The sequence below is a fragment of the Mus pahari genome, chromosome 14, assembly GCF_900095145.1.
Source record: "Mus pahari chromosome 14, PAHARI_EIJ_v1.1, whole genome shotgun sequence".
Lineage (NCBI taxonomy): Eukaryota > Metazoa > Chordata > Mammalia > Rodentia > Muridae > Mus > Mus pahari.
This window is the reverse complement of record NC_034603.1, coordinates 83435272-83449098: the sequence shown is the minus strand read 5'-3', so window position 1 is coordinate 83449098 and position 13827 is coordinate 83435272. Positions and strand designations below refer to the sequence as shown.

Below are 13827 nucleotides of genomic sequence, written 5' to 3'. Positions count from 1 at the left end.
GATGCTCAGCTAATTAAAGGTTGGGTCTGGCCTATCCCAAGCTTCCTCAAGTGGTGGGAACACCCTCTTAGAGAGCTTTGCCAGGCAGGGACTTCTCCCAGGTGCCGTGGAGGCCTTTAGAGGGATGGATCTGCCATACTCTACCTCAGAGGACAGAGTGGGGCCCAGAGCCAGTCACCAGCAGAGTAAATGCTGGGAGCCGTTGTCAGTACAGCAGACCCGGCCATTCTAGCCTGGCCACTGTGGGTGCGCGCGCAGCTTGTCACTCTGCTCTGTTAAATCTCTCGAGCCTCGTGGTCCTCCATGACCGGAATCGTCCTTAGGCTTCGCCTACCTTCCGTATTAGGTCCTGGGGTCTCTTGATCACTCAGTTCTCCTCAGGGCACAGGTTTGGGGCTGCCCTTGTCTCTAAGGCTGTATGTGGACAGCAACCATGGTGCTAGGAAAAAGCAGTAGCTGCTAAGGAAACAGACGGCCGGTGGGAGGGGGTCAGCCTGGGCCTTGCCCGCAGAGCCCTGGCAGGGAGTCGAGGGAGCCAGCAGGTCTTGAGCAGGGCCTGCGGGGGAGGGGGGGTTGGAAGACAAGGTACCCGGGCAGCACTGCCTCTTTGTAGGCAACTCACGCAGTGGTTCAGAGAGACAGCGACCCTCACACACATCGACTAACAGCAGTGCCTTCCTGGGACCCAGCAGCACCAGGATGGCTTTGAGCTCTGTGTTCTGGTTCAGCTGGAAGAAAAAAGGCATTTCCTGGGGTGTGGAGGGATCAGACAGCAGGGAGAGCGCAGAGCCTCTGGGTGTATACCATCTGGAGGAGGGCATGGGTGCTGGGGTGGGACCTGAGCTTTCAAATCATGTACTGTGTTTTCTCTCTTGACACAATCTCGAGAGTCTACCCCGTGGACCTGAGGCTCCATCAGCTCCATCACAAAAAGGGATGGGATGCAAAAAAGGTGACCTATGACAAGAGAGACTGGAGCCCACAGAAGCTGTGGGATTCTGATGGCCTCTAGGGGCAGGCAGGAGGGGAGGGAGCTAATCCACAGGTTTCCCTCGCTTTTAGAGCACATGAGATGGCCTCCAATTAAAGAAGGGCTTTAGATTCTGAGATGAATTTTCCTTGTGGAAATAAATGCATTTGGCAGCACCTCATGGCAGGGAAGTGACCACAGATCATCTCTGTTCACCATTTTACTCTAGAAATATTAGGGTCCATGGGGCCGCAGCTGTGGGCTTCCTGGGTGTGCTTTGCCAATTCAGCATCTGACTGGGTGGCTGCCTCTTCAGCTGCCTTTGGGAGTGAGCCTCTGGATCGAGCACTCCTGGCCCAGACACTGTAACCTGCCTTGGCTGTGGAGAGCAGTCGCTCTGGGGAGAAAAGACTGAAGTGACAGAAGCCAGCTGCTGTGGAGCGGCTATGACAGCTGTAGCTGTGAACTGGAGGATTGTGAAGATCCTCCTAGGGGAACTGGAGATGCACTTACTTGCTGGGAGATGGAAAATCTGTGCGGCTCTGTGCCATTCAGCTGCCATAAGACTGCGATAGACTAGAGGGAAGCATACAGCCTTGTGGACCACAGAGCCCTGTGCCAGATTGGACTGGAGACCAGCCTCCTCTCGGACATCCTACCCAGTCTCCCACTCCAGCATCCGTGTTGCTGGAAGGATAGAAACCGAGGCTGCAGTCACTGTGGTCCCTGGGAAATGGAGAAGCTCAAAGTTGCCATTGATCTCTGGTTAGGACCCAATGAGTTCCACATGGCCAACCTGGTCCACCCATAGCCTTCAGGGAGACGGCCACTCTTGTGCTGGGACAGGAGAGGCCCCCGTTTTGCCAGTCCCACCAGGACTCCAGTGAGGCCTGGTCCTCCACATATATGTGTGCTTAAACTTAGTATGTTGATGGAGGCTGATGCTTTGGAGTGTGGCTCCACCCTGACCTCCCCGAGGCGGGCGGGCGCTTACCAGCCACAGCATCAACACAGAGGACACTGTGAACTGCAGGATGTCCTTGGGGAGGGGCACATCAGATTGGGTCGTTTACTGTCGTAGGCAGCAGCAAGTCCAAGCACTAGCCGAGGCTGAGTTCTGCCCTCTCCCCAGTTTGGCACTGGATCCTGATCCCGTGCCTTCCCGAGTCATCAGGGAATTCACCACGTTAAACACGGCGGACACACCTGCATGCTCACTAGCACTCCCCGTTCTTGGGACCTGGATGGCCAGGCTGATGGATGGGGTTAGGTTTACCACTGGATCCAAACCTTAACACTAAAACCTTGAGCCCTCGGCTCCCAGCTGCTGGGACCCTGGGGAGCTGGGCTACAGCCTGCACTCAGCCCATTCAGTGGGGCTGAGCCACTGGATGGAGGCAGCTGCTCTGTGCAAGGACTAAGCCTTGAACTAAGCTTGCCTTCTCCCAAACACCCAAAGACAAAGCTTAGCATCCAGCCCCAGCTACTACACCTGCCCACATGTACTTTCCTTCTCCATTTCCAGCACCGGGAACACACTGCGCTATGAGACAAGCCTTTGTTTCTTAAGTTTTACTTGTTTGTGTTTTTAAGATTTATTTATTTTATGTATGAGTATACTATAGCTGTTTTCAGACACACCAGAAGAGGGCATTGGATCCCATTAAAGATGGTTGTGAGCCACCATGAGGTTGCTGGGATTGAACTCAGGATCTCTGGAAGAGCAGTCAGTGCTCTTAACTATTGAGCCATCTCTCTAGCCCCTTACTTATTTGTAAGTATTCTTTGTGCATAGTTGATGCGTGCTAGAAGAGGGCATCAGATCCCATTTATAGATCGTTGTGAGCTACAATGTGTGGATGTTTGGAATTGAACTCAGGACCTCTGGAAGAGCAGCCAGGGCTCTTAACTCCTGTGCCATCTCTCCAGCCCCACTTTCTCTCTTCTACATGACCCTAATTGGGGTTGGGGTGTAGGCTGTACGCTTTAGTGACTTTGGCCAAAGTTGGCCCACTCCATGACTTAAGATAAAGATGTCTTCGCCCTTTTACTCCTTAAACACTTCTGATTTTATGTAAAGTGCCTTGGCTCAAGAACTTGGGGATAGATAGAGACCAACTTGGGACACTCATGTTCTGCCAAATAATCTTGTCCCAACCCAAAGGAACTTAGAATCAGTCACTGTAGTTAGTGTATGAGGAGTGGAACTTGATGGAAGGTGACTTTTTGACCCCAAGCAAAAATTAAGGTGCTGGATACTTGACCTGCCCAGCTGCAGGCAGGGAGGCAAATACAAGGTCGGGAGTAAAACCCTAATCAGGCTGCCCATGAGAGCCCCCCTGAACTTGTGCACGGACAAACTAAAACAGAAGCACAAGTGATTCCTGTTGTCCATCAGTCAGCTTCAACCCGCTCAGATGTGTTGCTTGTCTTGATCATATGAGTTGGCTGATGACTTAGTGAACAACAAGCACCTCTGGGTGACCACATTAGGCATCACTGAACCCATAGTGCTAGCATTCATCATAGTGACTCTCTGTTCTGGCTGCTGTCTTCTAGTAGTCAAGCTAAGCGCCCCCTGCACTGAGAAGCCTCCCTCACCCGGTAAAGTCCCAGAGACTTTTTACCCTGGGCTTTGGGGTTTCATGACAGAAGTCCCACACATCACAGCAAAAGAAATGGTTTGAACCTTTTAAATTTTTTACTATTGTTCGAACTGGATCTCAGGTAGTTCAAGCACTCCGCAAACTTGATGGTTGGCTTTGCTCCTGCTTCCACTTCTCAGCTGCTAGGATGTAAGTGCTGTGTCTCCACTCTCGAAATCTGTGCAGTTTAATAACAGAAGGTTCCCTACAATCCTCGGTCTTTAGCTGCAACCCTGTTAAGATCCAAACATAACCCCCAGGTATCTTCTGGTCACACTGTCCAGAATCTTTTAGATGCCCGTTGGTCCTTTAACAGGCTGGATCGAGGGTTCTACTCAAGGCTGTGCAGTTGGGAAGTGCTGGTTTGGGGACACGGGGCACGGCTGCCTCGCTCACCCGTGTCAGGTCTGTGGACTCATGTTCCAGCATGCTGCCACTATAGTTCCCGGGCGCCAGGATGCACACTCGGCCTGAAGCTCTCCTCGGGACACGGCTCAGAAGGCCCGCGCAGATTTTGCGGAAACCTTTGCGGAAATGCTTGGAGACCAGAGCATAAACGATGGGGTTGACACAGGAGTTGGCATAAGAAACTAGGTGTGAAAGGATGCGCAGCGCGTAAGTGGCACGCGTGAGCGGAAAGCGACCAAACCACACGCAGAGGATAAGCGCGTGGTGGGGCATCCAACAGAGGCAGAAGAGCACCGCCACAATGACGATCATCCGTGTCACCTTGCGCTTGGCGCGCTGGGAACCTGAGCCGGCAGCCACTGGGTCGACTGTGCGCCAGAGGTAACGCAGGGTGCGCGCATAAGTCAGGCTGAGGACCAGCACTGGCAACAGGTAGCTAAAGACGAAAGTGCAGAGGTCCATGGCGCGACGTCGTGGTGCGCTCCACGCTGGGTGGCACACCGTCAGGTTGGCCAGTTGCGACTGACTGTAGTAGCTCAGGTAGGGCCCGGAGAAAAGCAATGCTAGCCCCCAGATGAGTCCGATGGCCGCCAGCGCGTTTCGAGGTGTGCGCAACTCTCGGGAGTGCAGCGGGTAGCGGATGGCCAGATACCTGTGTGGAAAATGGGGTTGGGGTGGGGGCGTCAGGTAAGCGAGAGGATTCACTAATTCACTGCTAGTAGTACATTGCCAACCCTGGGAATGTGGCCACTGACCTACTCCACGCGAAAGAGCACCCCCAAACCACTGAAGACAAAAAGTTGTAGAATCTGCCCGGACTTCTGGGGACAGTGATTATTATCCTCTTGTTTCAACTGAGGGAGGCAGATCCCTAATGCCTGAGACTCTCTGACAGACAACCTGGAGAAGACTTGGGTACAGCAAGGGCATTCTTAAGAAAGCTGAAGTTTTGTGCGTCACACCAGCTGACTCAGAACCCACATGTTGTACTCAGTGGGAACCAGAGGAGAATGAGGATCACCACCTCTCTTCACTGCTTTACTGTAGGAAGGTCCAAGTGATGCAAAGGGGCAGGGAACTAATGACACCCGACCAGGAGTTCCTCCCCAGGACCTGTTTCTAGTGTCTTTTCCAGTCACAAGCCCTTCAGAGCATTCTGGAAGTTTCTCTTTCAGGGTCCTTTAGCTAGGGAAGGAGCATCCAACCGCAGGCATCTCTGGACCGGGAGCCTTGGCCTGGAGGACTCTGGGCGTCCGCTAGGAGCCCTCACTCGCTCCCTTGTACTTCAGCCTGGGTCTATCCAAAGTACAGCCCAGTTCTAAGCCTGAAGCCTGACAACGCTCCAGGTGCTCAGCTTGGGGCCAAGAAGCAAATGCCTCTCTGCAGCTCTCAATTAGTATTTGAATACTGGCAAGTTACTTTGCAAGCCAACTCTGGTCTGAGTACTGCAATGTTTCAGAGAGACATTTAGCTCAAGCAACAATAACGTAAAGACCCTAGAGGTCCGAGGATTGACTTAATGTAGGGACACTTAGTCACTGAGTCTTAATCTCTTTCTCCTTGCATTTCACGGCCTCGGGCCACTTTGTAATTTTAGTGTTCTCCCCCATTGCGCATCCCTTCTGGATCCTTGCGTGGCGACTCCAGCCCAAGCTCCTACCTGGGTACCCAGTTCTCAGATGTTCACTCACCTGTCCAGGGAGACGGCGGCCAGAGTGAAGCTGCTGGCATGCATGGTGAGGAAGATGAGGAAATGAACGGCCTTGCAGAGCAGTGAGCCGAACACCCAATCGTCCAGGGTATAGATGGTGGCCTGGAAAGGCACGCAGCACAGGATGAAACACAGGTCGGCCACACCCAGGTTGAGGATGAACAGATTGGTAGTGCTGACCGCCTGGCCGCCGCTCAGCAGCACCGCCAGCACCAGCGCGTTGCCCACAGTGCCCACGAGGAAGATGAGCGCGAAAAATAGGGGTACGAGGACCGCCTCGGGCTGCCAGCCGCCGCCACCTTCTTGGCTCGTGTCCTCCGTCCCCTGGCTTCCCGAGCCATTCATGGTATCACCAAAGCGGACGCCGCCCTGGCTCCCGCAGCCGTCAGGGTCTTGGTGAGCGCGTAGCTCCTTGGCTGCAGCGCCCCAGCAAGACTGTTGAGCTCCAAGAGCCAGAGCAGGGGTGCGCGGGGGACGGGAGGAGGAGCGAGCACCCAGAGTGTAGGATAGTACCCCGCTCCGGCCTGCAGCTGTCGAATGTCCCTGGCTCCATTTGGCTCCCGCGCTCAAGCCCTGGAACTCGCTCTGCTTTAGACTTGAGTCACTCACTAGCTTGTCACACTGCTCCTGAATTGGTGGAAGGAGCAGGATGCATGTGGGACATGGGGCGCCTTTAAGAGATCCACCCCATTCTTGGAATGAGGGGGCTGACACACAGATTACTGGCGCTGTGGTTGGTCACCCCCTCAGTGCCCCCGCCAACACAAAGTAGAATGGCCAGCCATATTTCTAGGCCTCTCCCATTTCTAATTTCTTGGAATACCTCAGCCTGCCACACAGGAACTCCAGAGACCAACCCAGAGGAGGCAGAAAGAAGGGCGTTTTTTTTTCTTTTCCCTTGTTTTGAGACTGGGTGTCCCGTGGAGCCCACACTCTCGCCCAGATCCACCCTTCTACATTAGTCTCTGCGGTGCTGGGACTTTAGCCATGGGCCGCTATGCCGGGCCAGGATGGAAATTTTCATCTTTTTTTCATCTGCTAAGTATTTTCCCTCCCCCTTTTTTTTTCTTTTGGTTTTTCGAGACAGGGTTTCTCTGTATAGCCCTGGCTGTCCTGGAACTCACTCTATAGACCAGGCTGGCCTCGAATTCAGAAATCCACCTGCCTCTGCCTCCCAAGTGCTGGGATTAAAGGCGTGCACCACACTGCCTGGCTTTCCCTCCCTCTTAACCCAGAAGCTCACTGAATATGTACTATTGTCATCTTGTCTGTGATTCTCTCTTCCCTTGTCTGGGATGAAATGGCCTGGAAACACTGCCTTCAAAGAGGTGCGAGGTAAGAAATACTAGAAGGTTTGGAACAAGGCCCAACGATTAAGAGCACTTGCTGCTCATGCAGAGGACCCAGGTTCGGTTCCCATCACCCACATGGCAGCTCTCACAGCTGCCTGTGACTCCAGTTCCAGGTCTGATACCCTCTTCTGCTCCATGGACTCCTGAATAAATACGATACACATATACTCGCAAAGACATGCATGCGTGTACACATACATACATACACACACATACATATACACACACACACCCTGCACAATAAGTCAAATATAGGGAGATGTAAGACTAGAAACCAGTTTATCAGTGGATCAAATCTATTAAAGCATCTACTCTTTGTTTAAAAGGGGGTGTGCGAGAGAGATAGTTCAGCACTTAAGAGCACTGGCTGCTCTTCCAGAGGTCTTGAATTCAATTCCCAGCAACCACATGGTGGCTCACAACCATCTGTAATGAAATCTGACGCCCTCTTCTGGTGTGTCTGAAGACAGCTACAGTGTACTCATATAAAATAACTAAATACATCTTTAAAAAGAATTCAGATCTTAGCCATATATATTCTTTTCCTAAAACTGGGCTTTGTTGACCCAGACAAGTAATGACAGCACTCTGGGGGCTGAAATGGGAGAATTTCAAGTTCAAGGCCACCCTGGGTTGCAGAGTGAGTTGTAGGCCAGCCTGAGCCACCAGTGAAATCCTGTCTTAAGAGGGCTGGGATACTCCAGGTGTGATGTTGCACACCTTTAACCCCAATACCCAGGATGCAGGCAGGAGGGTCAATATCTGTGAGTTGGAGACCACCCTGAGCTACAAAGAAAGGCATTATGAAAAATAAAAATAAAAAAAAGAATGTGATACTAGTTGTCATCATATGTGTGCCCCCTGGGGCCTCAGGCATGCTTGGTAAACAGTCTACCACCAAGTCATATCCTTATTGCAGAAAATCATAATTAACTAGATGTGGTATATATCTATAGTGTCAGCTACCTAGGAGTCCAAGGCAGAGGACCACTTGAGTCCAGAAGTTCAAAGCCAGCCCAAATAAAACAATGAGACACTGCCAAAAAGAAAACAAGAAAACTAAACAAAAAAACCCACAACCAAACATCTGAATATAGGTATAATGGCAAGGAAACAGCTCACTATTAGGGGTTGGGGTGGAGGAAGATACAGAAAGAGGGAGCAGGAAGGAAAGATGCCCTACTATAGGAATGTGGTGGATCCTGAAGTCATGGCTGGCATGGCTCAACTGAATGGGTAAGAAAAGTGGCAAGAGCCGGGCAATGGTGGTGCATGCCTTTAGTCTCAGCACTTGGAAGGCAGAGGCAGGCAGATTTCTGAGTTCGAGGTCAGCCTGGTCTACAGAGTGAGTTCCAGGACAGCCAGGGCTACACAGAGAAACCCCGTCTCGAAACAAACAAACAAAAACAAAACAAATTTGTAAAAAATTTTTTTTGAAGCAGGGTCTCTTCTATGTCCTCCTGGCTGCCATGGAACTCTCTCTGTAGACCAGGCTGCCCTCCAACTCACAGACATCCTCCTGCCTCTGCCTCCTAAATGCTAAAATGAAAGACGTGTGCTGCTCTGCCTGGCCTGTTATTTTTTTTTTCGGTTTTTCTTTTTTTTAAGATTTATTTATTTATTATATGTAAGTACACTGTAGCTGTCTTCAGACACACCAGAAGAAGGCGTCAGATCTTGTTATGGATGGTTGTGAGCCACCATGTGGTTGCTGGGATTTGAACTCCAGACCTTCGGAAGAGCAGCTGGGTGCTCTTACCCACTGAGCTATCTCACCAGCCCCTGGCCTGTTATTTTTAATGACGGTTATATGTCTGCTTGTCTGTATGTATACTGTCTGCATGTGGAGCCTGTGGAGGCCAGAAGAGGACTCACGACCCCCGTATTTGGAGTTAAGTTTATTGTGAGCCACTGGAGTGGGTGTTAAGAAGGGAGCCTGGATCCCCTGCAAGAACAGTAAGCATTCTGGAAGTCTGAGCGATCTTTCCTACCCTGTCCCTCAGCCACCTTTTATTTACTTATTTTTAAATTAGAATTTTATTTTTATTTTATGTACACTAGTGTTTTACCTGCATGTATGTCTGTGTCAGGATATTGGATCCCCTGGAACTGAAGCCACAGATAGTTGTAAGCTTTTATGTGGGTGCTGGGAATTGAACCCTGGTCCTCTGGAAGAGCAGCCAGTNCTCTTAACCACTGAGCCATCTCTCTAGCCACCCCCCCCCCTTAATTTTTTTTTTTGGATTTGTTTATATGTGAATATTTTGCCTGCATATACATGTATGCACCACATGCCTCGTGCCCACAGAGGGCAGAGAAGACACTAGACTCTCTAGAAGTGGAGTTACAGATGGTTGTAAGCCATTGTGTGGATGCTGGGAACTGAATGTGGGTCCTTAACAAGTGCTCTTAATTACCGACTGAACCATCTCCCCAGCCATCTATTGACTGGCTGATTGATTGATTGACTGACTGATTGACAGGGTCTCATGTAGTCAGATTGGCCTGGAACTTGCTATGTAGCCAAAGACCTTGAACTTTTGATCTTCCTGCCTCCACTTCCCAAATCTTATGGCTTCAAGCCTGGTTTATGTGGTGCTGGGGCTCAGACTGAAGACTCTGTACAGGGCAGAGAAGCAGTTTAGCTGAGCAGCATCTCTGGGCCCCATCTTTTTCCAGTCTGAGGGTAGTGGCATTTAGTGCAGGAACGTGAGGAGGTTCTGAAAGGCTTTGAGGAGTACACTGACACACTTGCTCTCTCCTCCCCAACAGCTTCCCCTAAGTGCCATGGCCAAACTATGCTGCATACTCATCTAAAGCATTTGCTTGGGGGCTCAGAGGTTAAGAGCACTGACTGCTCTTCTGGAAGTCCCGAGTTCAATTCCCGCCAACCACATGGTGGCTCACAACCATCCGTAATGAGGTTTGATGCCCTCTTCTGAAGACAGTTACAATGTACTCATCACATATATAAAATAAATAAATAAAATCTTTTTTTAAAAGGATTTGCTTGGTTTTTGGTATATTCATGGATTTGGGTGACAACCGTCATACTCACACATACATGTTATGCTCTTGTTTGTTTTGGGAAAGAAGCCATCCTATTGTGTGCAATGCGATACCCAATGTTTTAAACATTTCTCTCCCCACTTTATGGGCCATCTCTGCATCCTCCAAAGTTCACCCTGAGCCTTTGGCAAGTTCTTATCTTCCTGATCTATGTATTGTCCCAGTGCAGGCATTTCATACATAGAATCACAGAATATGAGCACTTTGGCATCTGACTCCTTTCACTTACTGTTTATTAGAACATCCTCAGGGTTCATCCATGCTGTGACATGGTTAGTAATCTTTTTCTTTTTATGGCCAAGGAATAATAACATCACAAGGTTATGCAGCATCTTTTCCATTTAAATGGGATAGATATTTAAGAGATGTTTGTTTATTTATTTGTTTTTTTTTGAGACAGGTTTTTCTGTGTAGTCCTGGCTGTCCTGGAACTCACTCTATAAACTAGCCTAGCCTCAAACTAGAAGATCCACTTGCCTCTGCCTTCTGAGGGCTGGGATTGAAGTTATGCCCACCACCGCCCAACCTGCTTCTCATCTTATGTATGATTTTGTCAACTTGACAAATCTAGGTAGCGGGAACTCTTAAGTAAGAAAATGACTCCAGAAAATTGGCCTGTTGGCAATGGTGTAGAGCAACTTTCTCGATTAGAGATACTTGAGACTTGAGCTCACTGGAAATGGTACTGGGTCCGGGATCATAGAAGAAATGAGCACACCAGTAGGCAGTGTTCCTCGGTGGCTTCTGCTTCAGTTCCTGCCTCCAGGTTCTGCCTTGAGCTCCTGTCCTGACTTCTCTCAGTGGTGGACTATTTGCTACCCGAGAGCGGTTAAGATGAAATAAACCCTTTCTTCTCTAAGCTGCTCTTGGTCATGACGTTTGCCTTAGGTTTCCATTGTTGGGAAGAGACACCATGGCCAAGGTGACTCATAAAGGACAACATTTAATGAGGGCTGGCTTACATTTCAGAGGTTCAGTCCATTATCATCATGGTGGGAAGCATGGCAGCATGCAGGCTGAATCGGGATGGAGAAGCCAAGGAGGGGAAAAGGGGACTGTCTTCCGCAGGCAGCAAGGTGAAGGCTCTAATTCCACACTGGGTGTGATTGAGCAAAGAGACCTTAAAGCCCACATCTCCTAATACTGCCTCTCCTCATGGACCAAACATTCAAACACATGAGTCTGTGGAGACCAGACCTATTCAAACCACCACGTTTTACGACATCAGCAGAAACCCTAAGACACCATTTATTTGTATTTTTAACTCCACCCTGGGCTTGCAGCCCTCCCCCTCTCTCCCCTCCCCCTCTCCTTATGGCAATTGTCCTGGCTTAAGTCCTTGGGGTCATGAACTCAGAGAGCAGCTTCCCAGTAAACCTGCCTTTAATAGCATCTTTTAAAAAAAGCTTATATAGCAAGTCCTTCTTCCTGCTGGGCCATCTCCAGGGCTTATTGTTTAGCTGTGTGTGTGTGTGTGTATGTGGTGTGTGTGTGTGTGTGCAGGTCCATGCTTCACAGTTCAGTATGTGGGTGTACTTTTTAAAGGTTAGTTTTTGCCTTCCACCTTCTGGAAGCATTTGTCTCATTATTTATTTATTTATTTGTTTGTTTTCTGAAGTGTTAACCTTTATTCTTATTTTGTTTTATGTACATGAACATTCTGTCTACATGTATGTCTGTGTACATGTGTTTAGTGGACTAAGAAGCCAGAAGAGGGTCGGATCCCCTGTGACTGGAACTCTAGATGGTTTTGAGCCACCATTTGCGTGCTAAAAATTAAACCCAGATCATCTTGATAGAGCAATCAGTGTTCTTAATCACTGAGCCATCTGTCCTGGCCCAGTCTCTCTTGATATTTTTGCTGGAGATCTAGGTACTCCACAGTAGCTGGTCTCTGAGCTCCGATGGGGGGAAGGATTGAAGACACATTTTTTTGCAACCTACTTTAATAACACAAAGGGGTAGACTGAGTTACTCGGCCAGCTTCTTTGCACCTGCAGTGATTGGCAGAGGACTGAGACTCCTGGAGTACTCGACCACAAAGATTCATAAAAGTCATCCTTGGGTGGTCACATGATCTAGATGAAGCCATGGGTCTCAAGCTATTGGGGACACTGCCTTCTGACCGAGGCCAGTGCTTCTCACCATCAACCTCAGGAAAAACAATAAAGAATGGTGGAAGCAGTTACATACAAGCCAAGCATTCCCTAGAATGGGGAACCTCTCTTTCAGACTTACAATCAGGAATCAGAAGTGTTTAGGCTTTCGCTATTTTTCTTTTCCTCTTCGTGTGTGTGTGTGTGTGTGTGTGTGTGTGTGTGTGTGTGTGTGTGTGTGTTATATAGTTTGTGTGTGTGTGTGTGTGTGTGTGTGTGTGTGTGTGTGTGTGTGTGTTTTAAATAAGGTCTAACTGTGCAACCCAGACTGATCTCAACTCAAGGCAATCTTCCAGCCTCAGCCTCCCCCGTACTGGGATTAAAGGCATGCGCTATCATTCTCTGGGTGCAGGGATGCATGAGGTGGGCATCTTTCTCGGGTCCTCCTACCCTTGGTGGACTTGGAGCGAGGCTAATCCTCAGGAATGCCGAGACCTAGCCACAGCCACAAACCCAACCCAGGAGGCGCAGGCGCACACCAACACACCGCAGAGGCCCAAGAACTAGGCGGTCGGTGGCGGAGTCCGTCAGTGTACCATCGGCCCAGCCTAGGAAAGTGCCGCTCTCTCTCGCCGCTGGTCGTCTCGCCTGCTCCGTCCCATCGTGCTTTGCGGCTCAGGGGCAAGATGGCTGCTGAGAAGCAGATCCCGGGTGGTGGTAGCGGTGGTGGTGGAAGCGGCGGCGGCGGCGGCGGCGGCGGAGGCGGCGGAGGAGGAGGAGGAGGAGGGAGCGGTGGCGGACGCAGTGCCGGAGGAGACGAGAATAAAGAAAACGAACGCCCTTCAGCCGGATCGAAGGCAAACAAAGAGTTCGGGGACAGCCTGAGTTTGGAGAGTATCCTAGAGCGGTGGCCTGACTCGCAGTGACTACGTGTCGCTCCGGAGGGCTGGGGGCGGGCGAGGCAGCGGGGGCCGGGGCCGGGCGAGGCGCGCCGCCGCTCCTGCCCTTCGCTTTCGGCATCCCCACGTCCATGGGCTGCCTCTCGCCCTGTCTTTCCTCGCGAGCCCCTCGCTTTCCGGAGCTGCCGCTTCTTTTTTTTTTTTTTGCAAGGGGTGGAGAGATGGTGGGCAGGGTCCCTGTGTGCCCCTCTGATGTCCACTTGGAGGGCTGCGCCGGGGTTGACACTCTGCCCACCCCGTCGGTACCTGGAGCCACCGGACTGTGGAGAGGAAACCGCAGCCTTGACGTTTCAGCGTAGAGCTGGTGTCGGACAGCTGTTGGACCCCGGGTCATAAAACAGCTAGGTGCTTTGACAATGGAGGCAGCGTGCTCCCCGGAAAAGAAAAGCTGCTGCTTACCTGTTTTGAATAGAAGTTACTTTAGTGTGTTAATATCATGTGTATAGTTTTTCTGTAAGGCATTTTATCTTGTTGGACTGGAGGAATTACTTTTCTTTGTTTGTTTCTTTCTTTTTTCTTTTCTTTTTTTTTTTTTTTTTTTTGAGTGTCCAAGTCCGCATGGGTATGGGTGTAGGTGTAAGCGCCGGTGCTGTGTGTGCAGGTCACAGGTCAACATC

General features: G+C 50.4%; 2 protein-coding genes across 2 annotated transcripts in view; one reads left to right on the top strand and one right to left on the bottom strand.

Moving 5' to 3' along the window:
• Positions 1-3656: 3656 nt before the first annotated feature.
• Positions 3657-6611, bottom strand: Galr2 (galanin receptor 2). Its single transcript, XM_021213696.1, has 2 exons — positions 5715-6611; positions 3657-4675 (listed from the first exon to the last, which is right to left on the bottom strand). Exons 1-2 carry the CDS (start codon positions 6077-6079, stop codon positions 3925-3927), a joined length of 1116 nt encoding a protein of 371 aa, XP_021069355.1. The 5' UTR covers positions 6080-6611; the 3' UTR covers positions 3657-3924.
• A 6322-nt stretch (positions 6612-12933) lies between these two features.
• Srp68 (signal recognition particle 68) overlaps positions 12934-13827 on the top strand; it is a 27387-nt gene continuing 26493 nt past the window's right edge. The window contains exon 1 of the mRNA XM_021211457.2: positions 12934-13145. Within this exon, the coding sequence (XP_021067116.1) occupies positions 12938-13145 (208 nt within the window). The 5' untranslated portion in view covers positions 12934-12937. The remainder of the gene's footprint in view (positions 13146-13827) is intronic.